Below are 22993 nucleotides of genomic sequence, written 5' to 3'. Positions count from 1 at the left end.
CTTTTATTTTAGCTTGTCATATTAGCTTTTGAAAAACAGGGATCCTGACCTTTTGTTTGTGACCTTCTCGGCTTCACAACAAACACAACAGTTACCAAGCGATTATATCTGTGTCAAGATCACAGTTCTGGGAGAAGTTATGGCGTCGAACCACTTTCTTCAACAAGGAAGTGGATTTGTCTTGACCTTGGTGCTGCATGGACAATAAAACACTATAGGACAATAAGAAGAAGAACTACAAGAGATGAGTTTTGCCTCCAGTGAATGATATCATTGTGTAAAAAGAGCCATGTCTGTTTTTTCCTACAGCGGCGCGTTTCTTTTTAAGGGCAAGTAAAAACACAGTCCTCCTGGATTCTTGACTTACTAGCCATGTCTGTCATTTTCCTTTTTTCCTCTCCCCTCGTTCCTTCTCGGTTTTCATCTTCTTTGTTCTGTGTCGTTGAATGGTAGCTTTGGCCCGAGGCAGCTAAATAAAGGCTGCACTTACATGTGCCGCTGCTTCTTCTCGCAGCCGAGCTTTTACCGCTGGTGATTTTCTTCCTCACTAATTGTCGGAAGGGAGGAAGGAGCTGGATTTTAAACCCACAAGATTGCGAGTAGAGCACACTTCAAAGACAATAGCTGTCATGCTCACAGCACGGTCAGATCATCCCCTCCTAAAACCACACCACTTGTTATTTTAACATTCTATTTGGTCATTTTTATTGACATTTTACTGACCCCTACTTTAGGAAACACGTATTTTATCGATGAGAAATATATGCGTTTAATAGCAATAAGAGTTTATTGTATAAATAAAGATGCTTCAGCCTGAACAGTCTAGAAAAGGGTTAAACTTTTGTTGCTTATTATTGTTGTGCAGCAACATCAACACCGACATCAATTACTGTAAATTGTGTATTTAATCCGTTTGCTCGCTCAGAAAGTCAACTTCTTGTCATGGGCCTCGCTCGTGGTTGCGTGTCTGTGCGTGTTGTGACGGCAGCTCAGACTGCAGGGGGGTGGGGGGGGTGGGGAGGGACAGTAAGTGTGTTGTTTTGCTGAGATGATGATGTGAACATCTATTCAGTAGATCGGGGCTCGCTGCCAGTGACGGAGCTGAGGCTGAGGCCATTGTTCACAGGCGAGCGCGTCACTGTTACAGCTGCATCTCTGTCTTTTAAACATGCGGGATGGGAGTTTATTGCAACATAAATAATGGGACTTAGGAATCCAGAAAATCCACAGATCACAACCACAGACACCTCACGATTGGATCAATACATTCAGTGCCTCTACTGACTGTAAGTAAGAGGTCCTGTCCTGGTGGAATAGTCAGTTTTATGCATTTTAGAACTGGAACCATTTCTATAAAATGTAATATAAGTATAAGTAACCTCTGGGATATCTGAGGTGACCCCTGTGTGTTTTCTGACTGCAAACAGAGCTGCTGAACCAGAACAGTTGAGCTTGAATTCATGCAACATCAGTCAACAGAAACATTTTCATGTTTCTGTTTCTCCTGACCCACTGCTCTGTGACAGGGGATGGGCACACAAACACACACACACACACACACACACACACAAACACAATCGTACACGCATTACGGGCCACTATTGGCCGTGTGACCCAGTTGTTGTGTTGTGTGTGTGTGTGTGTGTGCTAGCTGTCCCACAGCAGTAACAGATGGGACTTCAGTAAACCCTGCCTATAAAGCCAGATAATAGGGCTCAGATTCCCTCACACAAGTGTACACACACATACACACAGACAAATCCTTGCCCTTCTACATGCAAACACATCAAATGCCATCGCTCTGCTGGTATTCGATACCAGTGCAACAACTTTTAACCCTCCATCCCCCCCTTAACACCTCACACACACGCCTCCATCCAAGTGCCTTCAAGTCTACATTCCAAGTCCGTCCTCTCTCCAGTTGCCTCGTACCACAGCTGAAGGTCTCAGTGACGCCCTAGTGCCGGGTCGACAGGACGCTAGGTTATGTTATCAATGTTTTATATTTTTCGTATTGATTCCATTTCATTATTATTATCCACCAATATTGGCCTTTATAGGTAAGCTCTCGAATCTCTGCGTCTTTGGCGAAGTGTACAGCTCCTGAGATGTTTGTATTCTTTTAGTTTTCTGTCCAATCGCTCGCTGTGAATTTTCCTGCTGTATTCTCACATGGGCCCTAGCTGACACTTGCAATGGGGGGGCTGGCAGGAAAAGTTACAGTAAATGTCCGGGGGAACCGACTCAGACATTTGAGTTTTCTCATGCAGCCCCTCCGGAAGATTTCAGGGAAAACATCCGGACTTCAGTGCATCAGTGAAAGCGTGTCTATCTGTGTGTTGGTGCACCTCTCATCCCTGACCATGGCGTGCTTGTTTTGTTTTCATAGTTCCCGGTCAGGTTCCTGTGTGTGTGTGTTCGTCTGAGTTGTGGCAGTGTCGCACATCTCTCCAGCTTCCTGTGGCTTTGAATTCTGACCAGCCACCAGCTCTGGCAGCCATTAACCAGCAGAGACCAGCTGTCTGTCGGCTTTGAACTTGACAATGTGTGTTTAGCGATGAATACCTGTAGTAAAACAGCTGCAGAACAAAGGAGGCGGATGCGTGTGTGTGTGTGTGTGTGTTTGTGCGTCTGCGTTCGCTGGCTCTCCATCCCTTGTTTTCTGTTTGAGTATGTGTACTGGACTGGACCTTTATTGGGCTTAACTGGGCCGTTGCCTTTCTTTCACCCCTGACTTACTGACATTACCAGAGCGCATCTTGTTTGACAAATTGAGTTTTTCCAATTACATTGTCAGCGAGTGTTTCTCTAATCTAATCTCAACACACACATACACAGTTTGTACAGTATCATTTGTGTTAACTGTGTAGAGGAGAGATGCTGAAGCAGATTAGATGAACTTATCCTCATGTTCCGAAGCAACACTGTGTTTTGCTGGTATTTGTAAGAGGTTCTGATCATTTTATAGATTAATCATGATTTATATCTGTAGACAAGATTGGAAGGAGCAACAGAATAATACTTGTTGTGCAAGATTGATTTAATAAGTTTGCACGGCAATATCCCCAAACTGCCATGGTGATTGCAACCTTGCATTTTACAGTCGTGTGGAACTTGTTACTGCTCTTGACCCCCCCCCACCACGGAGAAAACACATCGGCAGTATCAACTCGCACCAGGCCAACACATTAAATATGTAGGCATGTGTAAAGAAACCCTGTCCTCCATTTCATCCTATTGAGACAAGAGCACCTCTGCGCTCGTTTCTTTTTCCTTTTTTTTTTGAACGCCGCGTTCCCTCCTCCTCCTCCTCCTCCACCTCATCCTCACCATCTTTTCACCTCTCTAATTCCAGGGCCACACAGACAAACACGCTCTCAGCTGCAGACTCTCAGGAGAGTGAAACGGGTTCAGTTTAGTTCCCCGTGTTGTAGAATTCCTCTGATGCTGCGTTTAAACGGTGAAGTGATGCATGTAGAGGTGTCACACGTCACTACCATTGTCATTGCATCAGGGGAATATATGGGATCAACTCGAGTTAATTAATCCTGATGGTTTTATTTGAGCTTGACCCTTTTTAACTGTTAAAATTTAGTTTTAATGGAACGATTTTTGAGTTGTGCACCATTTAGCCCCTCTGCTAAGCCCCTGAGAAAAAGATGAATGAACTGGGGAAGGGATGTCAGGGCTTTGGGGGGGAAGGGTCCAATGAGGCGGGGTGGACATTCTTTCGAGCCCCCCCATAATCACTATTTGTGTTTTGCTGCGTTGCCCCACTTCCAGTGTGTGTGCATGTGTGTGTGTGTGTGTGTGTGGTGGGTAAAGAGGTTCGCTCGCAGCTTAGCCGCTATAGTTAAATTTCATTCATTCCCCTGAGGACAAAGCAGAGAGTTTTAAGGGTTCCAGCAGCAGTGAAAAGCAGCTCGACGCCTGAATGTCTGATATGTCTGCAGCACCATTCACTGAAGTGCACGAGCCGTGTGCATGAGCCATGTGCACTGTGCAGGTTGTTTGGAATTGTTGTTATTTTCTCACTTGTGAGCCGGTGTGAAAGTAGCTACTGATCTGAAACAGAATCAGCGTCAAACATATGGAAATTTACATTCCCATCATTTAGTTTCAGGATATTCTTTTCTTCTCTCAAATTAAAACAAATGGTGGTAGAACTTACGATATAGGTCTTGACGATATGGTTAGGGTTAGGATCCTGAGTCAGTCCCAGCTGTCAATCATGACTTTTCATCCCTCAGGTAAAACCAAACTTGATGGAAAAATTTGCACTTGAACAATCATTAATGTGATAAGAATTAGGAAGGACTAAGACCTATACTGCAGCCAGCCACCTGTATCAGTTACAGATTTTATATTTATACCTCCTCACTGTGCACGCAGCATTATAATGATATAGGACTTTTGTTGTATAGATATTCATAAAAATCATATTGCAGTAATTATTGATAGTCGTTTCATCGCCCAGCCCTTCCTTTGACTACCTTGAAAATGTAATGGCCTCAAAAAAGGACCTTACAGAACCATTCTTTGTCTTTTCCATGGTCATCCATCAAATACCTGAATTACAGGTGGTCCATCAACCACCATACTCCATCACAAATATAATCCTGTACATTTCTGTGAATCGGTGACAGCGAGGACCCTGTCGTTTTCTGCAGCGGCTCCACATGATGAAGAAACCCCGCCAGATTAAGAGCTTAGAACCTCAGTAATGCCACATACAGTGTGTCAGCATACCATTGGCTAGACGGTGACTCATGTACCACACGTTGCGCATCTCACGTCTCATGTGCAGTCCGCACTCGGCGCGGTGCAGCCGGAGCGAGAGCGCCGGCAGCTGTTTACAGGATGTTTGGGACGCAGGGGGGCGATTAAATAGGTGGCACGACATGCGTGTAGCTGCGGTCAGGCAGGAATCTGTCATCCTGCAGGTTTATGATGTCTCAACACGGGCACACACACATACACAGGGAGTAATAATGCCAGTAAGTCACTGGGCATGGCTCCAGATATCAGGGGGATTGCATTAGGATGTCCGAGCAGTGACTCAGGGACCATTCAGCTTATGTGCCAGGGAACACCACAAATCACACATGCATAATTATCTGTCTCCACGGGAATAAACTGAGAAGAAGAAGAAAAGAATAAAGGAAGGGATTAAAAGAGAGGAGGTAGACTTTTTAGAGCAGGATGCAGTTTATGGAGATTTAAACGTGGCACTAATGCGGGTCCACTTTAATAAACTTCCAACAAAGTGAAGCAGCCTGTAATTTGCCCAAACCCAGCATGTCTGCTAAGATGGGCCTCCGCTGCACCACAAACCAGAGGAAGAGCAGGAGAGGAGGTGCCCGGTGCACATTCTGACTTGATCTCTACGTTGGAGACTGTGTGTGTGAGAGCAAGTGTGTTGTCATATGTCAGGGTGTGTGTTTCAGTGTGTTGTGGACCACCTGTCAGTCTGCTTAAAACTCTGGAGCACAGCCAGACATGTGCAGCGCTCTCTGATCCCAAGGAGATATCGGTGGAAGGCCTTTTAAAAAACAATCCAATCAGCTTGTTTGGTTTGTACTGGTAATGAATGCCATCTCGCTGCCAGTCCCACCATACTGCTGGGAAACCTCGCCAACATTGGCTCACACCGGCTGCAGTGCCAGCCTTTGTCTGTGTGCAGACACGCTTTCGACAGAGACGTTAAAGAATTCTCAGTTTTCCTTCACAGATGCACACATGATATGTACACAGTTTAAACGAGTGTGGAACGTATGTGTCCCACATTGTCACCGCATGGACGGAGGAGAGCGCTTCTCCCTCTATCTGTGTCTTCCTGTGTGTGTACATGTCTAAATGAGATTACTGTAATCCAGCTTGACCAGAGGAAATCCAAATGCTGTTTACTTCATCCCCTGTTACTGTCACTGCTTTGCTTTCTCCCCTTCATCCTCACTAACATGGGTGGCACGGTGGTGCAGTGGTTAGCGCTGTTTCCTTGCAGGAAAGAGGGTTGAATCCTGGTTCGGGAATAATTAAATTATAAAATAGTATATTTAAAAAATATATCTTGATAAATAAAACCAGTGATAATCTTTTTCTCTGTCTCTCCAGATGACATCATGCATGGGGAAGATGGTCCTCTGTGTGCTGCAGAAATCGGATCTGAACTCCAGAAACAGTTTGCCATCCTGCCAGGTTGGTTTGATGTCGTTCTCTCCTGAGCAACATGCACGCTGGGGGTTGTGGGACTCTTTCCTTATATTGTGTCACCTCATTCACTGTTTAAATTAGATCGGAGAATTGGGATGTCGACACAAAACACATTTGAGTCAGTTAATCTAATATATATAAACTCTCTGGGGTCAAAGTTCATATTTGTGATGTGTGATAATTAGGCCATTATCTAAATCTCTGTTACACTGTCGATATTTTTAAAGATAATCTCGGCTAAATCATTGTTATTGTGCAGCTTCATCCCTCTAGTCTGTCCTCGTCATATGTTTTTCTCCTTTGTCAAAGCGCGAGATTAAAGGAGCATCTTTGACAGCGGGTTCACGCGAGCGCACGTTTGTCACCCAGATTCCAGAAATAACTTCACTTCAGCTCTGTCTGCAGACTTTAAAGTGGCGTCTTTAAAGACTCTTCTGCACCACTGAACCGTTTCTATGTGATTTGGGAGGAATACATTGGTCACGAAGTTTAAAAAATGCCATTTGTGTATTTAAATTGAGGGATATTTCAGGGGCCTTCCCTCAGGATTGTAGCTCGAAAGGTTTTTCTTTAAAGTTAAGTGTTGACTCAGATAGGGTGCATGTACACACACGTACACACACACGCATCTCATATAGAAATACACACAGAGCTACAAACGGATGCTCATAGAAACGCTCACACTTAGGGACATGTGTAGGGTTACCATGACGAAAACGGCTGCCCTGTGACGGCATTTGAATAATTTATCAACGGAACAATCTGCATTGCAACTTGACCCATGCAGTGAGAGAGGGAGAAGGCCAAGCTTGTGTGTGTGTGTGTGTGTGTGAGGCCCTTTTTATATTTTCATCTTTTGCATAAAGTTTTTGCTCCGTCTTTTTGTTGGTCTTAGGTATCGTACTTGTTTTGACTTTTTAGTGGGAAATTATTCAGTTAAAGGGAGTTTAGAAAAAGTTTTTAACTTCCTTATTTCATAGTTATTCTTAAATATGTAATAAGGGGTATTCAAATGCTGTTTTTATCAGGTGGTAAGTTTTTCAGGCATATTTTAGTAAAACGAATCAAAAGGAAGTCACCAACATGTCTCAGAGCTGAGGTCGTCCCTGCCTGGATATCACCCTGACCTTTCTGCCTGTCCCCCCTGACCTTTCTGCCTGTCCCCCCTGACCTCCTGTGTCTCCAGGGGGCCGCGGGATAAGCGGACGCCCTATCATGGTCTTCCCAGAGTTCCCCGAGTTCAGCGAGCTGGAGGAGCAGGAGCTCCAAAGCGTCCTCGGCTACCTCACCAGCGTCCCCAGGTCAGCATGACATGCACACACTCACACACACACACACACAAACACTCAGGCATGTGGTCTGAGTGTGTGTGGTCTAACAACTTTGACAGGCAGTACCATGTGCAGCCAGCAGATGTCAGCACAATTCCAAAAGGGAAGAGCCAAGGAAAATAATAAAATAATACATTTTACAGAATGAAAGACGAGGAATGGGAATAAAAGGGTTAACACGATGAGATACAGGGAGGAAAAATTACCCTAAGGCTCTTTTATTGAAGATGTTAATGTAAATGTGAATACGATTTGCTTTTACGTATTTAATTTAAGCATTTTCCCAAGTAAACTACCATAATAGCCCTGGTGCTGGTTTGGGGTTGGGGTGAAACGTAGTGCGGTTTGTTTTGCTAATCAGATTCAAATTAAATCATAATCCCACCTCCTTTCTTCTTTTTGTCTTTATTACTCCTCCTCTCTCTGCCTTTATTCTCGCCTCCCTCCATCTGTCCCTCCTCCCTCTTACCTCCCTCCCTTCCTCTCGTTCCTGCACCTTTACTGCTGAATGCTGCACTGCCATGGTGCAGACACACACACACACACACACTTGCATGCACATACATGTTTATAAAAAAGGAGGAGAAAGGATGGAGATGATTCATCTATATATGTACATACACGTTTGTACCTGTATATGTGTGTCATGGCGGCTTCTCTTTCTATATTTTTCTGTGGCACATCACCTTTCATACCCCTCTCCCTGAATCCCCCTCCCTTTCTCCCCCACGAGCTATGTGCACCGAGCTGCCAATCGGCTGCACCCTGAGCGCTGATTGGCCGCGATGGGAACAGCAAGATGCAGAGCTGGGCTTTAATTGGCCGATGGTGGGGAAGAGGGTGGTGGAGGAGGGTGGCGGAGGAGCAGCCGAGGGAGAAGGACAAGGAGGAGGGAGAAGCTCTTTAAGGATGTGAACGGTCCCCGCTCTCCATCTGCAGGCTGCAGACAGATGATGGATACAGGAACTGAACACTGACAGCAGCAGAACACGGACAAATTAAGGAGGATTGGATTATTGATGGATGATAACAATGGAATATTGAGGATTTTTCATATTTTTTTCTAAATCTGGAATAGCGACTCAACCGCCTTGGTTCATGGGATTTAAATATTTTTTTCCTGTATAGAGATGGACTGAGGATTTGCGGTCGCAGCGTTCACTGGGTAGCGTAGTGCGCTCATTTGCTCTATATGTGTATGTGTGATGATGAAAATTGGCAAACAGGGACAACCAGATGGACCAAGTCAGCAGTATTTGTGTGTGTGTTTGCGTGTGTGTGTGTGTTGTGCTTCAACCTCCATCCCTTTTTGCCTGTGTGTGGTGTCAGGGTGCATGTCAATTCATTGGCATTGCTGCATCCTCACATGCACACACGTGCACGCACTGACACACACACGCACACATTAGCTTAATGAGGTTGCTACACATTGCACCGCCTGTGGAACATGTAGCGACACACACATTACTGCAGTGGCAAGGTTGCCATGGTAATCTCAAGGGCCTCTCATCATCATCGCTGATGACAAATGATGATTACAGATAAACAGGCTTTCACCTTTCCCAGCATCAGTTTGTAATCCTGGAATATTTCATATTTTTCATATATTGTTATATATATGTGTATTGATCCAGCCTGCAGACAGTTATGGAAGCTTTTCCCCTGCAGTGGGAAATTACTGCTCCATAACCCGAATACACACTTTCAGACACCCAGAAAAAGTGATTTCCCTTCTGACAACAGCGTGTGTGTCTCTCTCCTGCAGCGGTGCCGCATCGGGAGTGGGTTTCATCCTGGTCATCGACAGACGACTGGACCGATGGGCCGCCGTCAGGGCTACCCTGCTCCGCATCGCTGTGAGTGTGTTTGTCCCAGAGCAACTCTCCTTATAGCAGAACACTGGATGGTGCATCATTTGCTCATGATGCCTAAAAAGAGCTGTTTTGTCGAGTGTGCATTACTCTACATGTGTTTAATGTTTGTTGGGCCGTGGATGTGCGGGTGTAGTTGCTGGTGTCAGCTGTACGTGTGTGTGTATAATTTGGTTTGTCACCACTTAGAGTAATGGATGTTGTTGTCTTTGGTGTGTGTTTGCTGGCTTGCACAAGCTAAATATTATGTGTGTGTTTCATGTACTGACAATTAGGCAAAGGTATGTTTTTCTTACTGGGTGTTGGAAGGAGGCCGGATGGAGGTTATATAAATAGCATCTTATAGTGGAGTGGCTGGTTGGTGCTGTGCGTGTGTGACTGCAGTGAGATGCAGGAGTAGCAAGTCCAAGCTTTGTGTGTTTTCTTTTGTTTATTCTTAGCCTAAAAAAAGGAGACCAGAGAAGTTGAGGCCCTTAAACGTACAATATGTTCCTTCTCAATCAAAGCACAGCAAAAGACCTAGTTTGATGACGTTGTGAAGCAGCGTGGCATCATGGGAGTTGTTGTTTCCATTGACACAACTCAGACACAAATCATGTTCACAGAATACAAATACTCATAATCTAAAATCCCATGATAAAACATTGGACTGGTTAACTGGTTAGCAGTTTGTTTTTCCTTTGTCAAAGCGGATGTGACGCAAATAAAAGGCGACCAAAATGAAACGTCCCTTTATCTTGAATACCTTTTTAATAAAATTGCGGATTTCTCTTGATTTGAACGTTGTTGGAAACATTTTTGATAACGTAAGTAAACAAGTCAACAACAAATAACACAGGTCTAGTCCTTCTTAGGCATATTAATGAAGAAGTGTTACATTTAATATTAAATAACATGTAATGATATGAAAAAGTCTAGGGGAGGTTTCCAGAAACTAACACTGTCTTTACAGCTTTGTTACAGTTGCGTGATGTATTTTAGGTAAAAATTCTACAAGTCAAACTTGTTAACAACATCCAAAGATTAGAAAAGGGATCAAATGAAGGCTAAGAATCCTTCTGTGCTTGATCCATCCCTCCATCCATCCATCCATCATTCTGTCCATCCATGCATCCTACCATTCATCCATCATCTATACCATATATCCTTGGTTGCTGCAGTGGTGAGCTGGTGCCAATCCCGGCTGCCATGGGCAAGAGACAGGGCACACATATGGTCGATAGCTGGGTTTCTCTCGTACGAAGCTCTTTATTTTGACGTTTTCTTCCTCGTGCTCCAGCCGTGATTCATGATTAACCAGCTCTGCCGACACGTGGACGACTCCTCACCACATCTGTTGTTACGACGCGCCTCCTGTACTACACTGTTTTAGCGTGTATGCAGATATATGCTAATATATGGTAATTGGACACTGATTACGAAGAAGCCTAATGGCTTTTCCGTGGTGTTTTCTAAGAAACTGTCGGCACTGTGACAATAATTTCACCTGCACAACATCTGCACACTCAAGACATGGCCCCACCAGGCATCACGGACCAATCAGGGACCAGCAGTTGTTGCCTCTCTGCCGTTAATTAGTGTTAAAGCACATGGTCGTTTGAATTGAACACAAAACAAGATATATGAAAACACACATAAAAAATGTAAAATTAGGTTTCCAAAGGGCAACCTACTACTGATTCAAAACATCTCAACATACACCAAACCAAAGTCCGGATATTTTTCCAAAGCTATTTCGAGGGAAAGATATTTCACTTTCAGTTTTGTCATTTAGTTTTTTGTCTGTCTGTCGGCCCTGTGATGCATGTTTGATAGAAAACATATAAAGCTTCTCTGACACATCTTGTTGTTGCCTGTTGTTACAAGGACAAAGGGAAGATTGGAAAAAGGTGATGAAGAAAAGATTAAAAGAGTGGCACTCTATCATACCCGTGATTCATAGAGGTAGTTAGAGGGGAGGTTATCAGCGGGGTAGCAGAGGCCGCTCTGCAGGACCTCCTCTCCTCCCTGCACCTCTCCTGCTGATCACATCTCTCCACCTCCCCTCTTCTTCTCCATCTTCCATCCCTCTCTTCACTCATCTGTTCTTCTTTTGTGTCCCTGACTGTTGATAGGATTAGAAAATAACTCTGCAGCTTCTTATTTCAGGCTGTAAAGCAAATCAGCACATTAAGTACTAACCTGCTGACCAGTTAGAGGCAGAAATACTATAGACAGACAACATCTTAAAAAGAAAACTGAATTTGAATCGGTATACAGTCAATCCAAGACACTGTCTCTCTAAATCGATCTAAATCCGCAGATTCAGGTGAGGAAAGCCTCTTAAATCCTAGTCTGCGTTTGTGAATTATAACTTCACCTGAAGGCATGGAGAGCAGATGGTGAGAGGAGCGTCTCTCCTCCTTGGTCCCCCTCACTTCAATCCCCCTGTGGCTGTTCTCCTGCATGTCCTTGTGCAAGCCCGGCTCTGCTTTGTCCACCAGCCAATGACGCGCTGTCTTGCTGGAAAGTGAAGGTCGTCAGTCTTTCCCGTGAGATGTCCCCGGCTGTTTCAAGGTCGAGCGCTGCCGTTCGCTTGTTCTCTGGCCCGACAAGGGGAGAAATAATACAAATATAAAGAGGAGCAGACAGTTATTATCATGTAAATCTGGTGGTTGTAGGTTTTGGTCGCCTGTACAGTGCAATGTTGACCTTTGACCTCAAATGGATGGTCCCTATATATTTGTTTACATTTTTTCCACACTTACTATAATAACAATTACTATGAATGACTATTGTAGTAATGGATGACCTTTATCAGTCACTTGAAGAATTAAACCAACAGTCAAACATCGTGCTGTTGATCCACCTCTATACCAGAAATTAATTAGCGTAAACCACATTCATTGTGGTGAAATGATGATGTGGACGCCTCCATGTCTGCAGCAGCTCATCTTGTGTGATTTAGGGTAATAAATATGCAGTCACTCAGGCATAATACAGGGGTTTTGCTGCAGGGGGGGGATGCAGACGGTTCTATCAGCCGGTGCAAACAAGACAAATACGTTTGAACAGCCATAAAAAGCTGTTACGGTGCAGCAGAGATTCCAAAGTAATCTCTTTGTTATAATCTGGGGCCGTTGCCATATTTCCAAGAGAAAAGGGGGTTTGTACATGCGGAGGGAGGTGGTTTAACACCGTGGCTGTACACAACTCCCACGGGACCAGCGTGGATGTCATTAGAGGACACGAGTGGAGAGCCTTCCCCTCCCTGCCTCCTCGCCAAACGCACATAAATCAGTCCGGTCAACAGAAAATGAAATTCTAAATCCTTATCATGTATTAATGCATGCTTTTTTATCTTTGAGAAGGGAGTGTGTGCATCAATTTGAGGTAGAAGTGAGTTCCCAGCACAGTAGCATGTCTGTAATCATCTGTTAAGGGGGGGGATGCACTGAGCGGTGTGTGTGCATTGTCATGTTAATGCAGATTTACAAATTAAGCCGAGACCTCAAAGGGTTTATTGAATTAAATTTGATTCCAGTTACACATATATTTTATGCTGGGTTTTGTATAGTCAATAAAAGAAATCTATGTATAATTGCTTGTCATATACAAACACGTGCACTAGCTGCATTTATTTATTCTTTCATATTGTTCAATATCCGCAGATTTGCTACAATTAGAGCAGCGAGTACTGTTGAGTTATTTAAAATATACCGTCAGCCGACAGTTTGGGTGGAAACTGGAGCGGAACCATGAGTGTTTCATCACAACAGACTGTTTGTGTGTCTGTGTATATGTGTGTGTGTGTTTGTGAGACAAAAAAATACATAACAGAAAGAGCAAAGTGAAGCTGGGACACCACTGACGCTTTTACAAGACTCCTCCACACAAACAGACATAAGCGACTGTCACTCTTTCTCTCTATCTATCTCTCTCTCTCTCTCTCTCTCTCTCACACACACTCATCCTCTCTCCGCATAGCCTCTCCCCACTATTCAATCATGCTCTCTCTCTCTCTCTCTCTCTCTCTCTCTCTCTCTCGCTCTCTCTCTCTCTCTCTCTCTCTCTCTCTCTCCCCCATCTCTCTCCATGCGATTCCCAAGGAGAAATGGTTTCCGTGGCAACCACCAGCAGGCATTTCATGACTATGATGAATGTGTGTGTTTTTGTATGTATGTGTGTGTGTGTGTGTTTGCTAGTCTCCTTGTAGACTGAATTAGAGCCGCTCGCATCACTTTATCACGGCACACTTGGCGGTGTCTGCTTTTTATGGGATGTAATTTGCGGTTGTGATGAATGTCCACTTTGAGATGACGGAGGACGTCACTGGGTGGCGCCATTTTGAGATTGCAGACCCCGGTTTGAAGATTGCCTCCACAGATTCAATGTCTCGATGCTTTCAAATGTTCCTCAGAATAACTTTATGGTCACTGCCAGTGGATTGGTTGTTTGCACTGGCAACAGCAGCAAGCATAGCTCTGCAGAACATCCAGGTAAAATGCTTATGAACATAAGTAAGCAGCTTGAATACAACAACATGCTCAAAGCAAAGGGATTCAAATTAAAACTTCACTGCATGCATTTTCTCCCAGCTTCAGATATCCTGAATCTTTTCACAGTTTTCCTTTCAAGACTCTAGTCTGACTTTATTTACGGCACTGCTGAGGATTTCCTGATCCCGGCTCGGGCCCTGTGTGTGAGCACGTGCCCATATGAACGCATGTATGTGTCACCTTCCATTGATTTATGATGCCTAATAGGGTGGAGCAATTCACCCAGGGTTTTAGAGGAAAGCCATAACCAATATGGGCTTTCAGCTGAGTGGCCTCCTGTGGCTGATGTCTGTGTAAAGGCAATTCCGCGCTTTAACCTGTTAGTGGTGTAAGAGCTAACGCTGTGGCTGCTCCAAAAGTCCCGGGACTAATAACATCACGAGATGGAAGGTGTGACGGGGGAGTCTGATGGAACGTTGGAGATTTAGTGGATATTAAATCCTGGAAGAATCCCGTCAGGCTGGTGCAGAATGGCTGCAGAGGGATGGTGGCTGCACAGATTTGCTCAGTGCAGCTTTGTGCTATTAAGACAAAACATCCCCTTTTATTTACAGTTCATGTATCTTATTTTCATTCACTTAATTCAAAATGGCAGCAAATGCACGGTATCAAATGAGCTGAGGTGTAAAATATCAAAATACAAATTGACACAGATCACTGAGCATCATCCTCTACATTTTATTTACTCTAAACCTGAAATCTAACAGCTGCTGTTTTCTCTCTCAGGGCTCATTTCCAGGGAACTTGAACTTGGTTCTGGTTTTGCGTCCCACTACTTTGTTGCAGCGGACTCTGTCAGACTTCCTGTTCAAGTTCAGCAGGGACGAGTTCAAAATGAAGGTGCCGGCTCTAATCTCTTTTTTTCACACGTTTCCTCACATTTGCATGTGTCTCGAGCTAAATCTCATCCTACATAATGAATGTATTTCTGTGACTCACTGGATGCATTATCTAGGTCAGTGTAGCTCCCTGTGGAGCTGCAGGATCCTGAATAGCCCAGAACGACAACAAACTAGAAACATGTTTTCATTTCAGTAAAGAACTTGTATGATTTTCTTTCCTTTTTGTATTTTACGTGTACTTTTTCAATGTGTATTTATTGAGTATATGTTTTTATCAGGTGGTGATGCTGAGTTCGGTGACTGAGCTCCATGCTTATATCGACCCAGGACAACTCACCAGAGAGCTGGGAGGCACGCAGGAGTACCACCACGAGAGCTGGATCTCTCACCGCACTGTACGTACACAGAAACACACACAACCCCATTTTAGGCCCTCAAACTGCAAGCGAGAGCTTTGTGTACATTTTCAAATCCTCCGCAGGCAATCGAGGCGTTCGCCCTCATGGTAAAGACCACGGCTCAGACTCTGCAGGCGTTCGGCACTGAGCTCGCGGAGACAGAATTACCAAACGACGCCGAGGCCACCACCAACCTGCTGCACACACACACACTGAAGAAGGACACAATGAAGGTCGGAGATGCTTTTCTGTCTTTTTAAGCCTGAACTCAAGGTTTTTCTAATTCTCGTCGCAACTAAAGAAAAATGTTTTGTTCAAATTCCAGGAGGACCTGCAGGTGGCGCTGTCTCAAGGGGGACGCCTGTTGGACTGTATCAACGAGCCTCTACAGACAGACCCCGAATACAGCATGACCCATGATGAGCTGGAGAATTTGGAGACTGTGCAGAGGTAGAGGAAGGGATGAACTGATGCAAAAATGGATTACTATCTTGAACAAATTAATGAATCTCCTCCCCTCTTCCTTTCCTCCTCTCTTTTCATCCCTCCTTCCTCCCTCTCAGACTCCTGGGTCAGCTGGACGAGACTGAGACGGCGTTTGACGATTTCTGGGAGCATCACCGCACGAAGCTGGAACAGTGTTTGCAGCTGCGCCATTTTGAACAGCACTTCCGTGAAGTGAGTTTATGGGAAATGTTGTTGCCGCCCTGCCGCACCGACGACCGATCCTTCACAAGGTTAATGGAGTGTGTATGTGTGTTTCTAGGTGCGTGCTCAGCTCGATGTGACCTCAGAAAGGCTGTCGAGTTTCTCCGAGGTCAGCGTCAGCCCCGCCCACGGCGAGCATGTCCTCCGAGAGCTCGGCGGGCACGAGGAAAAGGCCTGTGTAAGAAATACACACAAACACACACAATCCCGATTAATAGCGCAGCTCACGTGGAAGAGAAAACACATGCTCAACAATTTCACATGTGTGATGCAGCCTTGAAGCCATATGGCCAATGACATAATTAATGTCCCGACCTGCTCCCCCCCCTCGCTGGGATGTGAACAGGAAGAAATACAAAGATGAGGAAAGAGCACCTGTGTTTGCACTTAGATTAAAAACCTAAAGATTTCTTTTATGTAGGTGTCCCACTATATCCAGCGTCACTTCATAAACACTCCACAAGAGGGCGATGTTGCCTTCACTGCTGCTGACCCAATATTCTGTATGTTTGGAATTATTTTCTGACATCTCCAATGTGTGAATCATCAGGACATCCTGGACCGCGCCGTGTCCCTGGCCTGTGAAGGTGACAGGCTGATAGAGAACTCGCACTACGCCGAGGACTCCATCAGGCCGAAGTGCAGCGAGCTAAGGGGGGTGTGCGATGAGATCAGCGCCACCCTGAGGTGCAAGAAGAACCTGCTGCTCAGGGCGATGGAGATGCACCACTCTCTGGAGAAGGTAGGGGTGTGGAACAGGGAGTTTTTCCTCAGCACCATGCAAGTGTTAAAATTCACCACTTTCAACCACACTGTTCCCATCAGGCGTCACAGTGGTGTGAGGAGGGCATCTTCCTATTGGCCAACCAGCCCGTTGACCGCTGTCAGTCTCAGGACGGAGCTGAAGCGGCTCTGCAAGAACTGGAGCGGTACCTGGAAACATTACCGCTGCACACCCTCTCCGACCGCAGCGCCATCTGCTGCCAGTATGAATCGGTGCTCACCACTCAGCTCAGGGTCAGTCGAAAGCGGCTTTCTTTAACCATCATGGTGTTTCCCGCTGAGATTCAAGTTCACCTGACGTTCATCTCCGCTTGTGTTCGATCTCCTTCAGGACCAGGTAGAGAGAGTTTTCCAGAAGCAGGGCTCTGTGCAGGAGATGTTCGAGAAGAGACGCATCAGCTTGAAGAAACTCGCAGCCAAACAGACCCGACCGGTCCAGCCAGTGGCACCGAGACCCGAAGTCAAGTCGCCTCACTCCTCGCCCAGTAAGCCTGGATTGATGAATGGATATCATTGAAGAAAGACTACAACATATATCAGTGATGTATTGGGATGAATAACACTTTCTTACTTTTTCTCCTTGCAGATCAACAGAGAAAAGAGAGGAGATATTCTGCAGATAATGCCATCTGCAAAAAGGTTCATGTATGAAGAATATTCAATCATTTACTCATATTGTTTGAATATATCTAAAAAGATTATAAAATACAAAAAGATGTTTTATATACCTGAATGTGTGTGATCATTCTCTATAACTCCAGGTGGAGTCTCCTCTTCTTAATGGCACCAGACACGCTTCTCTCTCAGAGGAAGAAGAAAACCTGGCAGTGCTTCGGCGGTAAGGAAACAGTTAAAGGACAGATATGTTGTCAGATTATTGAAGTACATCTTTAAAGGTTTAAAATATGTAGTTGCATTGATGCTGATGGTTTTGCGTGTGTGTTCCAGTCACGTGATGAACGAGCTGCTGGAGACGGAGAGAGCGTATGTGGAGGAGCTGCTCTGCGTCCTGGAGGTGAGTCAGTCATGCGTGTTCCTGTGCACACTACTGCTAAACATTTTGTGGATTTGCCGACGTGACACATGTATGTGATGTTAAAACTACAGGGCTACGCAGCAGAGATGGAAAACCCCGCCATGGCTCCTCTCATCCCCAGCACGCTGCTCAGCAAGAAGGACGTCCTGTTTGGGAACATGTCTGAAATCTACCAGTTCCACAAGAGGTTAGCGAGGAAAATATAATATATTAATTTATGCAGAAGTAACTTTTAGTCTTGTCATAGGTCTTAAATGTAATTCATTATGGTCTTAAAAAGTCTTGATCTTAATTTTTTAATTTCCCCAGGACGTTTCTAAAGGAACTGGAAGCGTACACTGACTTTCCCGAGCTGGTGGGCCGCTGCTTTTTAGAACGGGTGAGATAAACTACCAATTAATACAAATCTTTATATATCATTGTTAAATCCCCAGATAACAGACCTTGCACTGAGCTTATTATTGATGTCTGTTTTCCTCTCTGTGCTCAGATGAAGGACCTGCAGATCTACGAGGCCTACTGCCAGAACAAACCTCGCTCCGAGAGCTTGTGGAGACAGTGCTCCGACTGTGCCTTCTTCCAGGTCAGCCCCCCCCCCCCCCGCCTATCATCTTTGCTGCGGCACCTCGACAACAATTAACTCTTATGCGTCTTAATCGTTTTGTGTTTTTTGTGAATCAGGAGTGCCAGAAGAAGCTGGAACATAAACTTGGTTTGGACTCCTACCTCCTTAAACCTGTCCAGAGAATCACCAAGTACCAGCTGCTGCTTAAGGTTAGATTTGTTCAGGTGCTGTGGATGTATCTGGAGGATTTGTGTTAACGTGAAGCAGGAAAATAACTTGCTTTGTTCTCCGCTTTGCGGTCGCAGGAGTTGTTGAAGTACAGTAAAGGCTGTGATGGCTGTGATGACCTACAGGAGGCGCTCTCCTCTATTTTGGGGATTCTAAAAGCTGTGAATGATTCCATGCACCTCATCGCTATCACAGGATATGAGGTTGGAGAGATTTCTCTATTTTGTTATTTAGTTTTTCTTTTAGAAAACTCCAGTTTGAGTATAAACACAACCTAAATCCCTTGCTGTCTTTTCCCTCTCTCAGGGTAACCTCTCGGAGCTGGGCCGCCTGCTCATGCAAGGCTCCTTCAGCGTGTGGACAGAGCACAAGAAAGGTCACGCCAAGGTCAAGGACCTGGCCCGCTTCAAGCCCATGCAGCGGCACCTGTTCCTGCACGAGAAGGCCCTGCTCTTCTGCAAGCGGAGGGAGGAGAACGGAGAGGGCTATGAGAAAGCGCCTTCGTACAGCTTCAAACACTCACTCAGCGTACGCTAGCACTGCTCAGATTTGAAGGGCTAAATATTTGCAGTGAAATATCCTTTGCTTAACGTCTCTCCATCCTTACCTCTCTCAGATGAGTGCCGTGGGAATAACGGAGAGCGCTAAAGGAGATAACAAGAAGTTTGAAGTTTGGTGCAACTCCAGAGACGAGGTTTTTATTGTGCAGGTGAGAGGTCGCTTTTATTTGGATCTGTACCAAATTGCTAACTGTTTTACTTGTGGGTTTCTCTAGCATGAAATTTTTACAAATTAATGACATTGTAGATGTAAGAAAACACCCTATCTTGCAGTATATGTTTCTTGGAAATCCATTGGGTAGACTTTTGTAATCCTGCACACAAACAAACGGGGTGAAAACACAAACTCCTTGGCTGAGGAACCTTGTCATTGTCATACCTTGTCTTATCCAGGCTGCAACGCCCGAGATTAAAACTTCGTGGGTGAACGAGATCCGCAAAGTTCTGACCCAGCAACTCAAAGCGTGCAGAGGTACACCCACACCCCCACACACACACAAAAACACGCACACACACACACACACACACATGCACACAACCGCAAATACAGCTGTGTTTGCTTTTCTTATGCACAGCACGCCCTTTGGAAACTGCAGTAAACTGTTGTATGTTTCAGACGCCAGACAACCGAAGAACTTAGACTCTGTTTCTATGAGTCCCACCAGCAGCAGCAGCTCCATCTCACTCAGGTTGGTGTCACTGCACACACACACACACAGACACAGACACACACACACACACACACACACACATGCCTTTATTTATCACGATAACATTTTGTCATCTTGTCTTCTCCAGCCCGTTCCGTAGCAGTGGTCAGAAGAACCAGAAGAAGCAGGATGAGAAGAAAGCCGAGCCGAGCCCGACCTCCGATGCAAACTTCTCTTCCTCACCCAAACACAAAGGTGAGTGTTTTAATCCATGCTGAATCCTCATGAACAGACACACAAAAAACATCTGCGTCAGCTGAGGCTGAAGTGCTCAGACAGTTTTATCTAAGCTACACTAACCTTTACTCCTCTTTTCTTCATCGCCATCATCTTCACGGTCTTCCTCTCTGTCCCTCTACCTCTTGGTGGCCACTCCTTAACTTTTCGGGATTGCAACGCTCTCCTCTTTCCCCCCATTTCAAAATCATCGCTTCCAGATGAAACGGTGACAAGTCCGACCACTGACAGGTCCTCTACGGCTAAAAAGCGTTTTACTTTACAGGGCTTCAGCAATCTCAAAGCGAGTCCAAAAGGTAACAGAGGCAACACTGGAGGAAACAGGGACACAATACTTCAATCGAAATTAGGATAACAAAGTTATTTATTACGATGGACTAGGGTCATATTAGAGAAAGATATAATGTAGTATTACGAGCATGAATCTATAGAGAATTCTGTCAATTTCTTCTTCTTCTTCCTCACTTTTTCTCTTCCTCTTGTTCCCCCTCTTCACTTTCTTTCTTCCCGTGTGGCCAGGCTCGGCCCTGAGCCCCGAACACGGCACCAAACGCCACCTGGTCAAGAGCGACCCCACGCCGTTTGGGTTCAAAGGTATAATTCTGTCCCACGGCAGCGGATGTCTCATCCTAGAGGGCCATCGCTCATCATCATCCCATCCCTCATTGCTCTATCCTTGTGAGAATGGACTTCAGTGCTGTGTTTTTTATGATGTTGATTTCAACCGTCACTGGCTTCTATGGCGTCCACCACCAATACAAGCTTTTCCTCCATCGATCATCTTAAATTCACCATCACGTGTTTGTGTCGAGAGAAAACAAATTACATACAGAGCATCTGCACGTCCTGGAAGAGCGATTTATTCACACTACAATCTGCAGCTCTATTAAAAACCAAGGGGGACTCATTGAGCTGAACAGTCACACAGCACACATTATTTCCACAGGTCAACTTTTAATTAATTTCAATGTAGTAATTTATTCTACACAGTATTTTTATGGGTATTTTTTTGTTATGTACTGTTTTGCATTACGTTGTTTGCCATACACTAGTGAAAGATGCTTTTCCATTAATGCCTGCATGATTGGACAATAATAAAAGAGGCCTGTGGCTGCAGAGGGCGCTGTTGCTTAGTAAAAGTTGCACAGAGTTGTTTTAAATGTTATTTAAATATCCTTTAAGCCATTACATTATTTATTATTCAGCATCCTGTTTTGGCAAGTTTATACGAAACATGCAAATACTCTGTCGTTTATATTTTCTCTCTGAACTGTGCAGTTAACATTTGCATGATGACATTTTCATCTTCATCCTCAGGTCATAATCATCATCTTTCTCGTGGTTGATGTACTAACTGACCAGCTGGTCTGAATGTGTGTTACTAACCTTATCTCCCCGTCAGAGAGAAGAATCCTTAGCGCCTGATCCCACCTGTAGTTTTTCTTCTGCTCTGTAAAAAAAACGTCTTTATCGTACGACTCATTGCTCTTACTCACCGATTTATCCCGGCTGTCTCTTCCCCTCCGTCCAGTGCCGGCCGCCCATGTCACTCTAAGCAGAGTCAAATGGATGAGTACCTCTAGTCTGCTACAGAGCAAGCGGCAAGGTACAGAGCCACTCTGAGGGACCGGGCCACTGTGGGGGTTTGCTGTGGTGTTGTGATTGATTTTTAACGAGAGGTAAAGTGCAGCAAAATGACCACACGGTCATTTAGTCGTGTTTTGAGACTTATTGTCTAATCTCCCATTTACATGAAAAAACTAAAGATTTTAAATCTCAACTCCGGCTCGATGATGCTTTCTCTACCTCCAATCAATCACTCAGTCTTCTTCTACCATTGGGTGTTATGGTGGCGTGGAGGATAAGGAGATTTAGGTAAAACGTTCACGGTGCTCACCAACTTATTTTTCAGACTGTTTCCTTCGATCATACCTTATTTTATTTTTTTATCGATGTGATTCACCAGGATCTCACTCTGTTGGTCTCCTCTGTGATTTAGGAGGGTTTGGGCTTTGAAGTGCCTTTGGTTTGATTTGTAATGGATGTGTGTGTGGGGCTCGGACTCTCTTTCCAGGTGGTGTTCTGTTTGCTCCTGGTAAAAATTGTAAACCCGAATAAAAGCAGAATACCATTAAGCCTTACTTATTTCCCAACAACAAACATCCCAAAATATCCACTTGAGAAGCAGCCACTTCCTGTAGAGCTATTTCTGATGGAAAATGTGTGAGGAAGCATTTTAACACCACGTGGAAAGAGAGTGGGATTGTGTGTGAATTCAGATTCTCCTAATGCCATGTACTTCCCCCCCCACCCGACTCATTTTGCCACCCTCTCCCTCCTTTTTCTTCAGGCTGGAGCAAGACGTCTCTCTCGGTGGACGCATCGGAAGAGAACGACGGCTACTCCAGCGGCGAGGACCCCATTAACTCGGACCCCGAGGATGACGGAGGAAAGAAGCTGGTGAGCCTGAAACCCAAAACCTTCAGAAACATAGATATGATAAATGATCGGGATGCCTGTTGATGAAGTTCGCCACCTTTCAACCCCAACCGACCTGTGTGACCTTTAACCCCTTCAGGCCCAAGGAAAGTACACGGTGGTAGCAGACTGCGAGAAGGCGGGACCTCAGGAGCTGTCTGTCAAGAGTGGAGACGTGGTGCAGCTAATCAGAGAGGGAGAGGACGGACAGTGGTGAATGTCTTCTTCTTTGTCTCACATGTGTTGCTGCCACATAATGGATATTGATGTCACCAGGTAACGTTACGGTTTGTGTGACTCTCTGCAGGTTTGTGAGGAACCTGCGCAGCAGCAAGGAGGGCTGGGTGGCGGCGGCAAACCTCCTCAGCCTCATCTCGGAGTCCAAGTCGTCGCAGTCGCTCAGCAGCTCAGGTATCCTCACGCCCAACATGCAAGCACCTCAACGTTGTTCCCATCTCTCCTGCCCATTAACTCGACCTGCCTGTGCTGTTTGTG

The 22993-nt window shown here is 45.1% G+C and overlaps 1 protein-coding gene across 13 annotated transcripts in view; it reads left to right on the top strand.

Moving 5' to 3' along the window:
* mcf2la (mcf.2 cell line derived transforming sequence-like a) overlaps window positions 1-22993 on the top strand; it is a 40053-nt gene that overhangs the window by 14519 nt on the left and 2541 nt on the right. For 8 of the 13 annotated variants that reach the window (XM_053417471.1, XM_053417470.1, XM_053417472.1 and 5 more), the window contains 29 exons: window positions 6115-6198; window positions 7400-7514; window positions 9310-9400; window positions 14680-14793; window positions 15074-15190; window positions 15277-15426; window positions 15519-15643; window positions 15757-15871; window positions 15960-16079; window positions 16452-16643; window positions 16727-16918; window positions 17016-17169; window positions 17271-17329; window positions 17446-17522; window positions 17633-17699; window positions 17792-17907; window positions 18030-18099; window positions 18211-18303; window positions 18402-18494; window positions 18591-18716; window positions 18820-19041; window positions 19130-19222; window positions 19467-19545; window positions 19690-19762; window positions 19872-19978; window positions 21552-21626; window positions 22371-22480; window positions 22599-22711; window positions 22806-22909. In XM_053417471.1, coding sequence (XP_053273446.1) covers window positions 6115-6198; window positions 7400-7514; window positions 9310-9400; window positions 14680-14793; window positions 15074-15190; window positions 15277-15426; window positions 15519-15643; window positions 15757-15871; window positions 15960-16079; window positions 16452-16643; window positions 16727-16918; window positions 17016-17169; window positions 17271-17329; window positions 17446-17522; window positions 17633-17699; window positions 17792-17907; window positions 18030-18099; window positions 18211-18303; window positions 18402-18494; window positions 18591-18716; window positions 18820-19041; window positions 19130-19222; window positions 19467-19545; window positions 19690-19762; window positions 19872-19978; window positions 21552-21626; window positions 22371-22480; window positions 22599-22711; window positions 22806-22909 — 3246 coding nt within the window. Of the gene's footprint in view, window positions 1-6114; window positions 6199-7399; window positions 7515-9309; window positions 9401-14679; window positions 14794-15073; window positions 15191-15276; window positions 15427-15518; window positions 15644-15756; window positions 15872-15959; window positions 16080-16451; window positions 16644-16726; window positions 16919-17015; window positions 17170-17270; window positions 17330-17445; window positions 17523-17632; window positions 17700-17791; window positions 17908-18029; window positions 18100-18210; window positions 18304-18401; window positions 18495-18590; window positions 18717-18819; window positions 19042-19129; window positions 19223-19466; window positions 19546-19689; window positions 19763-19871; window positions 19979-20220; window positions 20317-20539; window positions 20615-21551; window positions 21700-22370; window positions 22481-22598; window positions 22712-22805; window positions 22910-22993 lie in introns of those variants that run through there. The other 5 variants (XM_053417474.1, XM_053417473.1, XM_053417464.1 and 2 more) reach the window with 5 other exon arrangements.

Source organism: Pleuronectes platessa, chromosome 24, assembly GCF_947347685.1.
Source record: "Pleuronectes platessa chromosome 24, fPlePla1.1, whole genome shotgun sequence".
Lineage (NCBI taxonomy): Eukaryota > Metazoa > Chordata > Actinopteri > Pleuronectiformes > Pleuronectidae > Pleuronectes > Pleuronectes platessa.
Note: the sequence above shows the minus strand (reverse complement) of the source record. Positions and strands in the feature narration are given on the sequence as shown.